Source organism: Lepidochelys kempii, chromosome 1 (genome assembly GCF_965140265.1).
Source record: "Lepidochelys kempii isolate rLepKem1 chromosome 1, rLepKem1.hap2, whole genome shotgun sequence".
Lineage (NCBI taxonomy): Eukaryota > Metazoa > Chordata > Testudines > Cheloniidae > Lepidochelys > Lepidochelys kempii.
The window spans coordinates 26577717-26594806 of record NC_133256.1 but is presented as its reverse complement, the minus strand read 5'-3'; the positions used below and the strand labels follow the sequence as shown (position 1 = coordinate 26594806).

The following is a 17090-nucleotide window of genomic DNA, read 5'->3' as shown; positions in this document are numbered from 1 at the left end:
TCATCCATATAGGGACTCTGGTAGGATTAAGTACTTCAGGGTCTGCCTTTCTTGGTCACAGTCTCAAGTCCATTCTTGGATTGAGGGTGAGCAGTATCGCCAAACCCAAAGGTTCAAAAGTCATGACTCAGAATTTCTCAGAATCATAAGATAGGTCCAAAAATCATTAGATAGATAGATAGATAGATAGATAGATAGTGGTGGGTTTTTTGGTTTGTTTTGATTTTTAAACTTCCCCTGCCCATCCCCAGTGTGTGTCACCAAATCTCCCAGAGTAACACGTGTGGTGATTTTAGCCTCTGTTGCAGAGCTCTCAGCCCCCACATCAGCCCATCCCCTTCCCAGCAATGAATTCTTCCCCCAGTCTCCAAACCAGTCCTGCCCCCCACCCTACCCGCATCACAGCCCCACCTCTGCTCCTCCTGGGGTTCTTCACCCACCTCTCCCAGACCCGGGGTTGCTGCAGCAGGGTCCCTCTCCCCCTTCCAGGTGGTGGGGCAGCTCCAGGGGGCTCATCACCCCCCTTTGTCCCTTTCTGGGCTGGATGCTGCAGGGAGGCAGAGGCAGGGAGCGGAGGCGCTGTCCTGCCTCTGTTGTTCACAGGACGGGAGGAGGGAGCCAGCTGAGCTGTTGGGCTCTTTCTGTTCCCTCCTCCCCTCCCCTTCTGTGAGAATGACTTCAGGTTACTATGGAGAGAGAGAGAGAGAAAGAGCTCTTCCTACAGCAGCTCTGATTGGTCACTCAACCCCAGGAGGTGGGAAAGCAAGGCAGACAGCCAATCAGAGGGGATTTCCCCTCAGGCAGAGCTCAAACAAATAAATTCACTGTAGGTCTGGAGATCCTGGCCTCATGGCCAGAGCAGTGTCAGCCCCAGCCAAAATCCCATCATTCATGAAAAAATGTTGAGAGTTAGCAACACTGGGCGAGCGACCCACTGCCTCACATCAAGGAGGTCTTGTGTGGCAGAACTCTCTACAGTATCTAGACCAGTCTATACTATCGCCCCCAGGGTGACACGTCCCCAGGCTTGTTATCTGTGTTGGGAATTTGATTAATTATTCCCCCAATGACTTTAATTCCTTCAGGAAACCTGATAACTCCTCCACTGAGCCAGGGATATAGTCACTAGCTTACCCATAATAATACATATAACAGTTATCAAGTTGATACACTAGTTTTTAAATATGCCATGTGTCCATAGCATCAGTCAGAGAGAGTTTTGCTGTTGACTTGCATGGGACCTTGTGTGGCTCATAAGGATTTGAATCTCAGCCACTGTGCTAGTCTATGATCTGTTCTCTAACAAAATAGCTAGTAAACTGTTTCAGAATGAGACAACCAAGAGGCACATGGTAGATAAAATGTGTAAGCAGAAACCCACATATGTGTAAGGTATGAGCTAAACACTGAAGGTGTTTGCCAGGAGAGTATATGTGAAAACCCCACCCACTGGCAGATATTCACCCATGCCTGCCAAAACAAACAGCCTTTTACATTATAGCGTTAGTTACATAGGTTTATAGCCACACCTAGTTTTTCCAGTTATAAGTGAGAACTGTTAAAGATGTCAAGGAACCAACACAGTAGATAATCAAGTTGACTCCGCACCTCTGATCCAGAAAATTCAGAGATTGTCATTCAGGCCTGGTCTACACTACAAAGTTAGGTCAATATAAGCTGCTTTGCATTGACCTAATTGTTCATGTGGCTACACTTAATTTGTCTCCTACCAGTGTAAGTACCCCATTACAGCGATGCAGTAACACAACCTCCCTGAGTGGTGTTGAGCCATGAGTGATGTACTGAGGTTGATGCAGTGAGAATGTAGACACTGCATTACTTATGTTGACCCTAACAGTCCTCTAGCAGCTGTCCCACAATGCCTGACGCTGACCACTCTGGTCACAATTGTGAACTCCATTGCCCAGGGGTCATGGAGACTGGAAACCCCCTCGCTCCCCGCTTTAAATCCCCACAAGTTTTTGCAATGCCTTTTCCTGATTGTCCAGCTTGGCGAGCACATCGAGCAGATCTCCTTTGTTACGTGCAACTGCCCAGTTGACCATGCCGGCTACACTCTCCAAATGTGCTCTAGCTTGGAGTAGATAGGAGATACTGGATCTCCTGCGCCTGTGGGGAGAAGCAGCTCCACAAGCACAGATATGGACAAGCTGTAGAAACATGGACATCTATGAGCAGATTGCGTGGGGGATGCAGAAGGGGTACAACAGGGACCAGCACTCGTGCTGCATGAAAGCAAAGGAACTGCATCAGGCGTATCAGAAGGCCAGGGAGGCCAACAGTCAATCTGGTACCAAGCCACAAACCTGCTGCTTTTACAAAGAGCTGCATGACAAACATAGGAGAGACCCCACTACCACCCCACAGACCACCACGGATACCTCCAAGGAGACTGAGCCACAGGCCCCCGGGGTGAACAGCAAGGATGAGGCGGAGGTAGAGGAGGCCTGGCTGATTGCATTGCTCCCAAGGGGTTGGAGTGATTCCCGGGATCTGTGTGTGTTGGGGCACTAGGGAGTGGGTGGTTCTGTGTGGGGTGTTGGGCAGTTGTGGTGGGGCTATAGGGGGGTGTTGGGCAGCGGTATTGGTGTGCAAGGCACTGTGCCTTTATGGTGGGGGAATTTGGGGGGGGGGTGCTGGGCATAACGGGTACGGGGGGCACTGGGCATAGGGATGTTGGTGAAGCTTCCTTGGTGATCCACCAGTTCTTGCATAGCCACAGAAAAGTAGCTCTTTCTGTTGTACTCTGTGACAAGGTAGTCTGGTACTAAAATAGGGACATATGTGGCATCTATTGCTCCCATGCAGTTCAGGAACCCCATTGCTGCAAATCCATCCACTCTGTCCTGCACAAAGCCGAGAGTCACAGTCCTGCATTGCAGCGGATGATTAATGGGTCCTGCACACTTGCATGACAACAGCACCCACAGTGGATTTTCTGACTTCAAAATGATTTTGCATTGACCAGTAGCAATCTGGCATTGCCAGTTTCCACAGCATGATCGCCACTCGCTTCTCCACTGTCTGTGCAGCTCTTATTTTGGTGTCCTTGTGCTGGACGGTTGGAATGAACCCAGCACCCAGATCCAGGAATGTAGCCTTGCACATCTGTAAGTTCTGCAGCCACTGTTCTTCATTCCACCCCTGCGTTATGATGGGATCCCACCAGTCACTCCTCATTTCTTGGGCCCAGAAGTGGCACTCCACTGTCTGCAGCTGCTCTGTGAACACTACCAACAACCTTGAATTGGTTCTTGCTCTGTCTTAGAGCAATCCGTCCTCCAAGAAATTGTCATGTTCCACACTGATTCCGGTCTTCTTATGGCTCTGCAAATACTGGTGGATTGTGCATCCTGTGCTTTCAATGCTTATGACAATAGTACAGAACTGCACAGGCTCCATGCTTCAGTCAGAGATGGCAGAAACAAAGAGGGCTCTGCAGGTTCCTGAGATTTTTTAAAAAGCACAAAAATTACAGATATAGATGACACTATGGGCTGGAGACAGTTGCACATTGAGAAGTTGGCCCTTTGCGCCCAGTTACCCTTGAGCTACTCTTTCTGCTCCACCAAGCATTGCCAAATTCCCCAAAAGACAGTGAGCTGGATGATTGCAGGTTGCACACCAGGATACCTAACCATGGTCCTCTGACACAAGCACTCCTGGGGACTACACACAGCGCCACCACAAGTATGCATGCACACAAGCAATATACGACCTGCGGCGGCTTTATGCTGATATAACTTTAAGATTAAACTCGATAAGTTTATGGAGGAGATGGTATGATGGGATAACATGGTTTTGGTAATTAAATATTCATGGTAAATAGGCCCAATGGCCTGTGATGGGTTTTTAGATGAGGTAAGATCCAAGTTACCCGGGAAAGAATTTTCTGTAGTATCTGGCTGATGAATCTTGCCCATATGCTCAGGGTTTAGCTGATCGCCATATTTGGGGTCGGGAAGGAATTTTCCTCCAGGGCAGATTGGAAGAGGCCCTGGAGGTTTTTCGCCTTCCTCTGTAGCATGGGGCACGGGTCACTTGCTGGAGGATTCTCTGCTCCTTGAGGTCTTCAAACTACAATTTGAGGACTTCAATAGCACAGAGATAGGTGTGAGGTCTTTTTTAGGAGTGGTGGGTGAAATTCTGTGGCCTGCATTGTGCAGGAGGTCAGACTAGATGATCATAATGGTCCCTTCTGACCTAAATATCTATGAATCTATGAATCTATAAGTTGCATCGACCAAAGTTTGTAGTGTAGACGTGGCCTCAGTCCTTTTCAAACAAATGGGAATCGAGACTGAAGTGCTGGAAAATGCAGCCTAAGACTACCAAGCAGATCATAATTACAGAGCTGATCCCCAAAGATGAGAATATTCTCACGAGTAAGTGATACTCACTGGCAAGTAAGGGCTGCACAATCAGACTCTTAGCGGGCTCCAGACAATATATACGTTTTAAACACCAGAGAGAAACTCCTATTGTCCGAGGCCTTTGGGTGGAAAGTTTTAAAAGTGCTGGTTACAGCAATCGAAGGTCATTGTTACTGGATGTAGAAAATAGAGAGGGAACCAAACTATTACAGTAGGTGACCTAGACCCATCCTTGGCCAGTGCAGGATTGTTCCCTAGAATAGTACAATTACTTGTGCACTGTCCCATTTTGGTTTAAATGCCCTCCAGTCCTCTGACCATTTTTGTTGCTTTTCTCTGAATTCTCTCCAGTTAGTCAATAATAAGGCGCCCGCTACCCTCTCTGTAATATGATACCTTTGTCTCTGCTGCCCAAAATTGCATTGGCCTTTTGTTGCTTGCTATATCACATTACAATCACACAGTATCAGCCCAAAGTCATTGTTAGGCAGTGCTGTCTTCAGGTTTCTCCATTCAATTGAATGTCTGCTTTTTGGATTATTTCTCTCCTCCCCTACCCCTGATCTCTCAGCTTCCTTCCTCCCCTTCCCCCCCAAATCCACAGTATCCAGATCCCATAGCCAAAGCCACAACACCCATATTTATGTGATAAGTGGACGATGACCTGAAATGGGATTCACTGTTGTGTGGTGCAATTTGTAAACAGTAGGAAAATCCACAGGTGGTTTTCTTTGATAGAAGAATTTTCCCTAACTGTTGCTGAGGATGGATTTTAACTTCAGTTCCATTGGCAGGTAGCCGTTGCTTTTTCTATAATCAAATTGGTCTGCTAAATCTCTTCTAAATCATTTTAAAATTGTAGCAGTATAGCACATAAGCATGTATATCTCTTTGCCAAACTCCAGAAGAAGGAAATTCGAGCTGTAAAGGGAAGGAGACAATGTGTTTGCTGATTGTTTTTCTCTGGCAATTGGGAGAGAGAAGAGGAGAAATTGAAATTCACCTGAAATGTCTGCTTTTAAACTTAATCAGTTGCGTGAGCATCTGATTTTTAAGAGGAAGCTGCATCTCTGCTGTATCAACCAGGCAAGGTACTAACAAGCTTCAACAGGATTTTATTTTCAAAGTGGAAACCTCTTTACCAAGCTGCTGCTGCACCCTCTGTTCTCTCTCCCAACCCCTCAGCTCCTCCTCCTCCTTCCTGTTTCCTGTCCTTTCAGACTCCCAGCAGCCAGTGCTCCCAATTCTAATAATTACAAGCAACTTCTAAACACCACAATCTCCCCACAACAGCACCCATCCCTAATCCAAGGAAAAAGTGAAGCTTTTTGTTTGTGTAATTGTTTTCTCTTAGTCCTCAGGAGAAGCAGAGCCATCTAGCTATTGCACATTGAAAAGTCTATAGATTCATAGTTCCCAAACTGTGGTTAGCAAAGAACTTAGTGACGTTGCAAAAAAGAGCTGGCTGGTCACCTGGTGATGCCTCATCTTCCTCATTTCCAGCTGCTAAACTGTATTAAAAGAAGTTTAAAATACATGAACCTAAGATTACTTTTGCATGTCTGCATTTTCTCTAGTTGCCACTGGGATGTGATTGTCATCACGGACGTAATGAGAGGTCATACATGAAACAATCTGTGTATTAAGGTGTGGTGCACGCTCTGAAAAGCCTGAAAACTCCTGATTCTGTGTTTATGGAGAGGAAGGGTGGTTCAGGGTTAGAGTGCTAGACTCCTCCCTGGGGGAGGTTTAGATTGGATATTAGGAAAAACTTTTTCACTAAGAGGGTGGTGAAACACTGGAATGCGTTACCTAGGGAGGTGGTAGAATCTCCTTCCTTAGAGGTTTTTAAGGTAAGGCTTGACAAAGCCCTGGCTGGGATGATTTAACTGGGAATTGGTCCTGCTTCGAGCAGGGGGTTGGACTAGATGACCTTCTGGGGTCCCTTCCAACCCTGATATTCTATGATTCTATGATATTCTATGACTTGGGACAATCAAGTTCAGTTTCTTCCTTTACCGCAGACTTCCTTTGTGACCTTGGGTTAGTCACTTAGTCTTTCAGTTCCCTCTCTGTAAAGTGGAATTATTACACTTACGTACCTCAAAGGGATGTTGTGAGGATAAATACATGAAAAAATTGTGAGACAGTCTGATACTACCGTGATGGGACCACGTAAGTTCCTAAGATAGATAAACTGAAAACAAACCAGGAAGCAAAAATAACAGTTTCTTAAAGTAAATAGTGATTTTGGCTTCCTAACTTGAGACACCTTAAAGGGGCCCAGTTTTCAGAGAATGCTGAGCATCCACCCTTAGGCACCATCAAGGTGTCTCCAGTTGGGCACCCAAAGACTGAGGTACATAATAAAATCACTAGTCACTTAGGAAAATCTGTACCTCTCTTCCCTCTACCTTAAAGGAGGAATGCTACAGTATTGTTTAAGCCTGGCATTAGTCTGAAATCTGATCTGTTCCTGACCATTAGCCACTGTCATGCTGATCACTCTAATATAATGTATGAACTGCCCTCACTATAAGTCATGCTTGCTGTAGTACTGCATCAGCACTCACTGCCCAACCCTCCCTTGTTTTTCAGCCCAAGGAGGAGTATCTTTACTAGTCCCGCAACCCAACATAAACGCCACTGTGGCACAAAATATTCTCCTCTCTGTTGAATATTCTTGCAAAGGCATAGTCTCCATTGAGTGGAAGCATGTGTCGAGTTGGGGCACCAACAAAATTGTGGAGTGGAAACCGGGGAGTTATACTAACATATCCAAAAGTTACAAGGACCGAGTGAATACTTATGAAAATGGCTCTATACAGCTTCTGAATGTAGGCGTGAGAGATGCTGGCTATTATGTTGTCACCATAACAGAAGAGTTGGGAACCAACATCTACGGCACCATCGTATTAACTGTCTATGGTATGAACTAATCAATAGTTCTTTTATTCTACCATTTAAATATATATGTGCTCATGACCAACTTCATAATGTTATGTTTTTCCCCCCTTAGAGATTATCTATGAAGATTTACATTTTGTAGCTGTCTTCTTTGCATTTCTCACTGCTGTGTCTGCAGTTTTAGTCTGCTGCATGTGGTTCTGTAATAAATCTGTGCATCTATTCCAGAATAAGAGAGACAAGTTTAAAGGTAATTTTCTGAGTGTGGACATCATCATGTAATGAGATTTCCATGCCTAAATTATGAACATTTGTTCACTTGTGATTTGGTCCTGGGAGGTGCTGAGCATCGATACCTCCCACTGACTTCAATGAGAGTTACTGATCCTCAAGATCAAGCCTCTAATGTAGGCCAGTGAAGACTGCTCGCTATTGTTAAAAGTCCTACTTATAATTAGACTTTTTTTTAAAAAAAACACTAGGAAATGTACTGTCAGAAACAACTCTGAATTGCAACGCTTCAGGCAACTTTTGTACTGGCTGAGTAACAAGCCAAGATGATACCAGATTATGCTACAGAGAATATGCTTCCTTCTGTACCCAGGTCCTACCCAACGCTTCACTAGTTTGAGGCCCTCAACCATCTTTCTTCTCAGTGCAGACCTTCCAGTGGCTTTTTCCTGTTGGTAAAAAGTCGGTATTTTTGCCTATCTGGGTACAATTTAAATTTTTTAATTGTGACCAAGCTGGAAAAATAGACCTTTTACCACACAAATAAAGAAAGTTTAAGTTCTGAGGCAGTGTGGTCCAAATCATCTTTTTTTTTAACTCTGCTAAAGTCAGTGAGTTATAGAAGGGATAAATTTGGTCCAGTAGGTCTCTTTCATCTCTTACTTCTATGCTTGTAAGACCCCAAAAGGTTTTCATACATACACAACGTATTTCTGCAACTGCTGTTGCAGCTGAAAACTCTTTCATTATGTGCACTAAATATACATTGCCATGGTTTACCTAAGCTGAACATTTACTCAGCCTCTTAGGGGACGGCCATTTTGTACAACATACTCCCCTGTGGGCACAGATGCAGAAAATAGGATATTTGACTCAACAGCAAACAAAATTTGTTGTATCAGACCAACCCAATGATCCATCAGCTTCAGGACCTCACCCAGGGGAATGGTCTAAATAGAGCTCAGTTCTGAGATTCCACCCCTTCCCCCATCTTCCATCAAGGAATTTGCAATCTAATGCTATTTTTGCTGTGAGTCCTGATTTAAGGAGTTTGTTCAGAGAAGGTCCACCTGCTCTGAAACCAGCCAGTGCAGGCATTCTGCCAGAGCCAGAGCTTTGTAAACATCAGAGTAAAGTGCAACCCTTATCTGGCTGGCCAAATTTGGGGATGACAGTGTATAGTCAGCCACAACAGGTTATGGTATCTTAGTGGTCTTCTCTTTGAAGAAACCAGTATCGTTTATGTTTTTAAACATGGTGAGGGGCAGTGTATGTGGTTAACTGAAATATTTTTAAATACCTTTACTAAATTTAAAAAATAATATACAATCCCAGAGTAATCATGTCTGAGCAAGTTTGTACTAATGACAAAAGGTTCAGAGCAGCTCTGATATTAACATTAGGTGGATTGTTAATTTTGGAATGTTGGTCTTCTAATTGATTTTCAGATCAATACATTTCTTTTTTTATTTGCAGAAAGAACAGCTGAAGAGATTGAACTGCAAACCATTGAGTGTTAGCCAAGAACATTTCATAACAAATAACATTTCTACCTCAAGAAAAAATAATGGTAAAGGAAAGGGGGGGAACCCACAAAAGGTAAAGTTTTTATACAATCGTTTTTTAATATGACTGATATAGAAACTTCCTGACTTGGAAATAAGACGAACGTCAATTGGAGATGGAATCAGAGCTGTATGTATGGAGCCTCTTGCAACTGTGAAGATTTCAGTTCTACCATTTACACTGGACAAGGTCAAAGTGAACAGACTGCTTTCTTTGTTGAGCTTGGGCACTATTTATGGTCTATATAATAAGATCTATAGCCTGTATCTCTCTCAAAAAAACAAACCGATCATACTACATTGGCTACGTAATACTGGGAAATATAAAAAGGACTTGGTTAGGGTCTTAACAGACATTTGTTGTGCTAATAAGCATCCCAGCTAATGCAAGTTTCCCATCACAAATAGGCAGCAGACTAGACCTCAACATTCTTTCACATGTTGTAATTATGCATTAATGTATTAAATTATTAATTTAAAAAAATTAAGGACAGTATACTGTATACTACATATTATGCTGCTATCTTCAGGCAAAAAGAATTCGCTGAAGCCTCTGAAGACTATTATAATTCATCATGAGACAAAAGTGAATTTGAGCCAATGACCCCATGGTTGAAGTTCCATCACTCAGTCTCTTTATGATTGTTTACATTGCAAACACCTAGAAGATAATAAGTTGATAAATAACAGTCAGCATGGATTTGTCAAGAACAAATTGTGTCATACCAACCTGATAGCTTTCTTTGCCAGGGTAACAAGCCTTATAGATAGGGAGGAAGTGGTAGATGTGGTATATCTTGACTTTAGTAAGACTTTTGATACTGTCTTGCATGACCTTCTCATAAACAAACTAGGGAAATACAACCTAGATGGAGCTACTAGAAGATGGGTGCATAACTCATTGGAAAATCGTTGCCAGAGAATAGTTATCAGTGGTTCACAGTCATGCTGGAAGGGCATAATGAGTGGGGTCCCGGAGGGGTCGGTTCTGGGTCCTGTTCTGTTCAATGTCTTCATCAGTGATTTAGATAATGGCACAGAGAGTTTGCGGATGATACCAAGCTGGGAGGGGTTGCAGGTGCTTTGGAGGATAGGATTAAAATTCAAAATGAACTGGAGAAATGGTCTGAAGCAAATAGGATGAAATTCAATAAGGACAAACACTAAGTACACCAATTAGGAAGGAACAATCAGTTGCATACATACAAAATGGGAAATGACTGCCTAGAAAGGAGTTCTGCAGAAAGGGATCTGGGGTCATGGTGGATCACAAGCTAAATATGAGTCAACAGTGTAACACTGCTGAAAAAAAGCAAACATCATTCTGGGATGTATTAGCAGGAGTATTGTAAAAAAGACAAGAGAAGTAATTGTTTTGCTGTACACCGCGCTGATTAGGCCTCAACTGGAGTATTGTGTCCAGTTCTGGGTGTCACATTTCAGGAAAGATGTGGACAAATTGGAGAACGTCCAGAGAAGAGCAACAAAAATTATTAAAGGTTTAGAAAACATGATCCATGAGGGAAGATTGAAAAAATTGGGTTTGTTTAGTCTGGAGAAGAGAAGACTGAGAGGGGACATGATAACAGTTTTCAAGCACATAAAAGGTTGTTACAAGGAGGAGGGAGAAAAATTGTTGTTAACCTCTGAGAATCGGACAAGAAGCAATGGACTTAAATTGCATCAAGGGCAGTTTAGGTTGGACATTAGGAAAAACTTCCTAAATGTCAGAGTGGTTAAGCACTGGAATAAATTGCCTAGGGAGGTTGTGGAATCTCCATTACTGGGGATTTTTAAGAGCAGATTGGACAAACACCTGTCAGGGATGGTCTAGATAATACTTCGTCCTGCCTTCAGTGCAGGGGACTGGACTAGATGACCTCTCGAGGTCCCTTCCAGTTCTGTGATTCTATGATTGTTCCATGATCTCAATGCACACTTAACAATCTTATGGAAAGTTCTTAAACAATGAACAATGCAAATGTACAGAAGGTGACACCGTCAATAGACTATGATTAGAACAGTCAGAAAATTTCTGGTGGGGTCAAAAAGTGACATGGAGCTTAATCCAGAGTGGTACAAAGTGCCATGGATTCCACAAACTCAGGCCAGGGAACGATTGAGTCTATCTTGTATGGGAGAGCTGCTTAACAAGGTGGTGGTGTTTTTTCAGAATTTACGTTTTAAATTACAGCAAAGCGTCCTTTGCTTTTATTTTTTGTAAGCAAATATTAAATGAACTAACAAATACTGGACTGTATTTGTGTGCTGCACTTAAGGTTATTATATAGGTCTTCTGGGTGGAATAATACTGGCTCTTTGAAACAGAAAGCACTAAAAGTTTGTTTACTTAAGTTTAAAAGCATTAAAATCTAAATTACAGTACTGTATCTTGTTTTTGTAAGAAGAGAGGAATACTACATTATGAAATAAACCTTGAAAATGTTGAGACACACTAGATCAGTCTGTATCTGAACTGATATCTATAATCTTAAATACTTATATGGTCCTTATTATCATAGTATCTAAGTTCCTCATGCTCTTTAATGTATTTATCCACACAACACTTCTGGGAGGTTGGGAAGTGCTATTATTGCCATTTTACAAATTGAAATCGATGGAAGTGAGGCACTTTTGAAAATCCCAGTAGGCACCTATCTGCTTCTTAAAGCATCTAAATACCTTTACAAAGCTGGCCTTAAGTAACTTGCCCAAGGTCACATAAGAGGGTTGTGATAGAATAGGGACTTGAACCCAGGTCTTTCACATGCTGGACTAGTGTCCTAACCACTAGAAAAAAACTTCCTTTCATGTAAGATTTTATCATTGTAATAAAACATCACAAAAAGAATGTCATAAGTTTCAGGGGAGTTGCTGTGGTCTGCAGAGATGGTACCTGAAACACATGAAAGAATGCATTCAAAACTGTAACCTGCTAAGCAACTTGGAAAGAAAAACAAACATGTAACATCATGCAGTCCTGCCACCACACAGCGTAAGGACAGATCTGGAATCAGGCAGACCTACAAGCAACACCCAAGTGTACAGGAAGTGTTGTTAAGGATTCAGGAAGTGGGATTTTTCCCCATTGGTTTTGAATCAACATGCCAGCATGGAGCAGGGAGGAGGATTATGCTACTTGAGTTGCCAACTTTCAGATGAAACATAAACTTTAAGTTTACCCAAGTGCAGTCACGAAAAATCCCATGGCGTTTTCTGTAAAGCGGAGGGGTGGACACAGACACAGGAGGAAGCCTTACTGTTCTAGCCAGATTCTAATTCAGGTTATTACGTTTTGCCTGCTCCCTGAAGTTTCTGCTGGACTCTTAGTATCCATCACTTACTATTGTGCTGCACTGTGTTTCACTAATGGATAATGTGATTCCAAATCTTCCTGACAGCAGCACGGACACACCTTAATATCGGTAAAGCAAGACTCTCACTGCTGAAGCCTTCAGGATTTGTTACTTTTAAAATCCATTTCACAAATATATGTGCCTAATTTATAGGTGAAAATCACAGAAGCAATAAGATACAAAATTTACTTGAATGATAAAATTGCGCTACATTTTTATGTTGTGGACATTCCTACTGCCCCTTCTCTTAAAGCTAAGTAGAGCAGACCAAACCAGGAATAACTAGAAAATAGACTACAAATTTTGGCCTGCAAGAAAGTATCTGAGCCATAAAAGAAAAACACACAAATAAGCTTTATAAAAGATTTAACTACCAGTGTCTTTCAGGCTATATTGTATTAATTTCCTCACTGGCACCCACTGAGTACATATCATATTCAGGGGGCATCATAGGGATTCCTTTTTTCCCTCATATCTGCTACAATAGACTGCAAGGATGTGGACAAGTCTTTATTACTTCAGAGATGTAGTGCCTAGAGCTTCATCCCCTGAAAAAAGAGAAGTGTATCTGAAATTTATTCTTGCAGAAAGTACACCATACATTGGGAAAATCTTTGACTATGAGAAAAAACAACATATGGCACAAAGAGGACTTGAGTTTTGGTCTGTTTGTATAGCATCCTTCCTCACAAAGTGCTTTACAGTGACCATGTACACATACAGCATAATACTGATAACGTTACAGAACAGTCTGCAGTTTTTGTTGTGTGAACATTTTGGTTGCTTTTGTGGCTTTATCCTTAAAGATTTAAGCCTTAAATGTGAAGTTTATCACTAAGACAATCCAAGTGCATATAGTACTGATGTTGGACATCAGCGAACAAAACAGAATAAGAGAAATAGGAAATACCAAAATGTCATCTCATTGACTGATATTTGCCCCCTTAACAATTACAGGGACTACTCAGCAAATGCATATATGTACAGTAATGCACTAAGAAAGGCTATTTGCAGCTATACCTTTGAGTTACAATACTAAAAATGCTATGATGAAGTATTAAAAAGGGACAATTTGAAGATTTAAAATGCATTATAACAGCATGAAAACTTTTCACAATTTTGCATTTCTTTCATTTTGGTTAATGAAATATTGATTTAGTGTCTCTCCCCTCGACTATTCAATTTTGCTTATAGGTGCTGTCACCCACTTCCAGATTCTAGTGCACTAGCTGAATACTGTAATGGGTGGGTTCTAAACAGCCCAGGAATATTTAAAGCAGGGGTTCTCAAAGGGGGAGGGTTGCGAACTGTCAGCCTCCACCCCAAGCCCCGCTTTGCCTCCAGCATTTATAATGGTGTTAAATATGTAAACAAGTGTTTTTAATTTATAAGGTGGGGGGGGGTCGCACACAGAAACTTGCTATGTGGAAGGGGTCACCAGTACAAAAGTTTGAGAGCCACTGATTTAAAGAGTAGCTGCAGTAGTTTATAAAAATAGTAGCATTTTTACCGTATATCTTACAAGAATCCTACATTTTAATCCAAATTTAACCTGTCGGTCTCCCTTTATGGAGAGACCCATTTATGAAATAAAAGAGTTTCTCTGCGTGTACCATCATTGCCAGTAAGGTTGGGCAAAGCTAAACGACGCCGGAATTATGTCTCAGGTGCTAATGGTGGGATAATTAAGATATTTATAGTTTTATGGTTAAATAGTTGGGGGGTTCAGTAGTTGAAAGGTGTGATATATACAAATGTAGCTACCACAGCACACTAATTGCAAGATTTCTGCTTGGAACATTTCAACGTATCTGGGGGATTAAGAAACCTTCCATTAAAACATCCACTTCTATTAGATGGCTTTGAAAAGCTTAACCTTAGAAATGAAGGAGACACTACCAAAATTTTCAGATTTAGGTGTCTGAAATTAGGTACTTAGCACTTGTGAAAATAAGGCTCCTTGGAACTCCCATTGACAGCTGTAGAAATTCAGCACTTTTGAGACAGGCTCTTATTAAGGTGTCTAACTAAAGGTTTAGGAACCTAACTTTCGACATCCTGTCTTGGGGCTCACTCAATCCTAGGGTGCCACCTCCTGGCTGCTCTAGAGATTAGCTCCTTCGCCAGGCGCTGTGCACTCTTCGGGTGGTGTCTCTACCCATTGTCCTCTCTCACGCTGCAGCCCTTATTGCTCCAGGAGCTGCAGCTTCCTCTTGTTGACTTGGACCTCCAGCCAGGTCTCTGTGGTCCTCCCCTTCTGTGGTATCAGAGTCTCTTGGGGCAAACTATCCCAGGCTTTCTGCTCTCCACTGCTGGTCTGTGACACTTCCCAAGGAGCTGGTAGAGTAACCTGGGCTTGCCCTCTACTCCAGGTTCCAATGCAGGGACGCTCTGATCAGCAGCCAAGGTCTGCACTATCCTAAATCTTGTTGCTTTTCCCATGAGCCTTTCTGACCACCCTGCACCGCTCTGCATAAACTCCCTCCTCCCAGGGAATAATTGTCGACTACATACCATAATCCTAAACCCACCTCCCTTCACCCAGAGGCCTGCAGGGAAGTAGTCTGCAGTCAGTCCCTTTCTGCTCTCAGCTCCTGTTCCCATCCGAGCCTCATAGAATATCAGGAATATCAGGGTTGGAAGGGACCTCAGGAGGTCATCTAGTCCAACCCCCTGCTCAAAGCAGGACTGATCCCCAATTAAATCATCCCAGCCAGGGCTTTGTCAAGCCTGACCTTAAAAACTTCTAAGGAAGGAGATTCCGCCACCTCCCTAGGTAACGCATTCCAGTGTTTCACCACCCTCCTAGTGAAAAAGTTTTTCCTAATATCCAACCTAAATCTCCCGCACTGCAACTTGAGACCACTACTCCTTGTTCTGTCATCAGCTACCACTGAGAACAGTCTAGAGCCATCCTCTTTGGAACCCCCTTTCAGGTAGTTGAAAGCAGCTATCAAATCCCCCCTCATTCTTCTCTTCCGTAGACTAAACATCCCCAGTTCCCTCAGCCTCTCCTCATAAGTCATGTGTTCCAGTCCCCTAATAATTTTTGTTGATCCTCCTTTGCTGTTCCAGAAACACTGCAGTGACTGACTATAGGTTTTACTGTTTAAGTTACTGCACACTGGCTCCTCCTCCAGGTGCAGCCTGGCGGTTAATTGGCCCACCTAGCCACCTTAACCCTTTCAGGCCTCAGATGGGGTGGACACCTCATTACAAATGCAAATCTCAACATCTTGGCCAATTTTTTAAGTACAAGTCCTTTGTGCAGTGCCTACAAAAACGTGTTTCCCTTGCATTTACTTTCCTTTTCAAAGTGACAAAAGTAGCAACCAGCAAAATTAGTTTAAAAAAAAGTAGCCCCTCTGTGACCTCAATCTGACATCAGGGAATGCTTGTTCATTATTTCTGGGTGCAGTGGTATCCCTAATGTGAATTTACATTCCAAAGGAAGTCCTGTGATTTTCAGCCTACCTCACAATCTCACATTTTCTTGTATTGAACTAGAGAAGCACGGGGTAGTAGTGTGAGCACAGGAATGGGAGCTGGGAACAACCTCATTCTAAATCATGTCTCTGAGGCAAAGGTCTCAGAAGTTTGTTCAGCAGACACAATATCTCCTTCTCTACCTGGAATCTGACTATGACCAGTGTTTGTAAAGCCTTTGCAAGAGGGGGGGAAAAGTATCTTTAGTGTTATGTTATGGAGAAGTCATATGTATCCTCCAGTAAGGTTTCTATCACCTGTAAACTATTTTCAATTGATATTTTTTCATTTCCTCCCTTGAAATGTCCCTTCAATAAGAAGCTAAAAGGAAAAGTTTTCATTTTCATAAATCAATCAGTTATGATACAAACTAGTGCTTCAATGTGTTGAAAAAAAGCCATGTTCCATATTTGTGATTAATATTGTAATTAAAATAACTGGCTTGGAAACACACAGAAAAACCAATTTGCAGAATGTATTGTCTAATATATAGTTGCTATAGTTAGTCTCTATCACCAGGGGAAGATAGCTGAAATAGTCACTATTACCACAGAAGTAACATGGTTCAATCAATCCACACATTTTATCTGTGATTTATAAGATGTACTAACTGACCTCAGTGTACAGTATGCACATAATTCTAGAACTTACAGATGCCGAAACAAACCACTAGCAATTCAACTTCAGGCAAGAGAGAGACGCTTTGCACAATAACCTAAAGATAAACTAATGAGAGGTGTCAATCTCAACCACAAATGGTTCCCCCATTCTTTCCTGTTTTGGGTACCACTAAAACAAATCACCCAAAAAAGTTATTGTGTGAGTGAACATTGAGGTCACCCAAAGTAGACAAGAACAGTGTTAGCTTGCAAGCACAATTACTACAAGAAGTGTTCATCACAACAGTTCCAGTCTTCAACCTAGTCTGGGATTTGCAAACATGGGGTCCATACAAAACAAATTCAGTTTAGGAGAGGGGACTTCTTGCATCTTCCTTCAGATGCAAACACAGAAAGACCCTCCCTTTTGCCCTCTTTTGGGTGCTACAGAAAAACACTTCTGGAGAAAGCCAAAATCTGAATCACACCCAGGTAGGTCCATTCCAGGTCAGTGACCTCCATCCATGATTACTGGTGATAGAAAATTTGTCA

At 42.5% G+C, this 17090-nt stretch overlaps 1 protein-coding gene across 1 annotated transcript; it reads left to right on the top strand.

Annotated features, from left to right (window-relative positions):
* Window positions 1-2181: 2181 nt before the first annotated feature.
* Window positions 2182-9052, top strand: VSTM5 (V-set and transmembrane domain containing 5). The gene is made up of 4 exons (XM_073329137.1): window positions 2182-2494; window positions 6993-7322; window positions 7414-7551; window positions 9009-9052. Exons 1-4 carry the CDS (start codon window positions 2182-2184, stop codon window positions 9050-9052), a joined length of 825 nt encoding a protein of 274 aa, XP_073185238.1.
* Window positions 9053-17090: the final 8038 nt, after the last annotated feature.

What these genes read in the sequence shown, in the direction of transcription:
- VSTM5 (XM_073329137.1), top strand. Translation starts at nt 2,182, where the DNA reads ATGGACATCTATGAGCAGATTGCGTGGGGGATGCAGAAGGGGTACAAC. An exon ending in GATTGCATTGCTCCCAAGGG is followed by an intron (nt 2,495 to 6,992) that starts GTTGGAGTGATT and finishes CTTGTTTTTCAG; the next exon opens with CCCAAGGAGGAGTATCTTTA. An exon ending in TAAGAGAGACAAGTTTAAAG is followed by an intron (nt 7,552 to 9,008) that starts GTAATTTTCTGA and finishes TTTTATTTGCAG; the next exon opens with AAAGAACAGCTGAAGAGATT.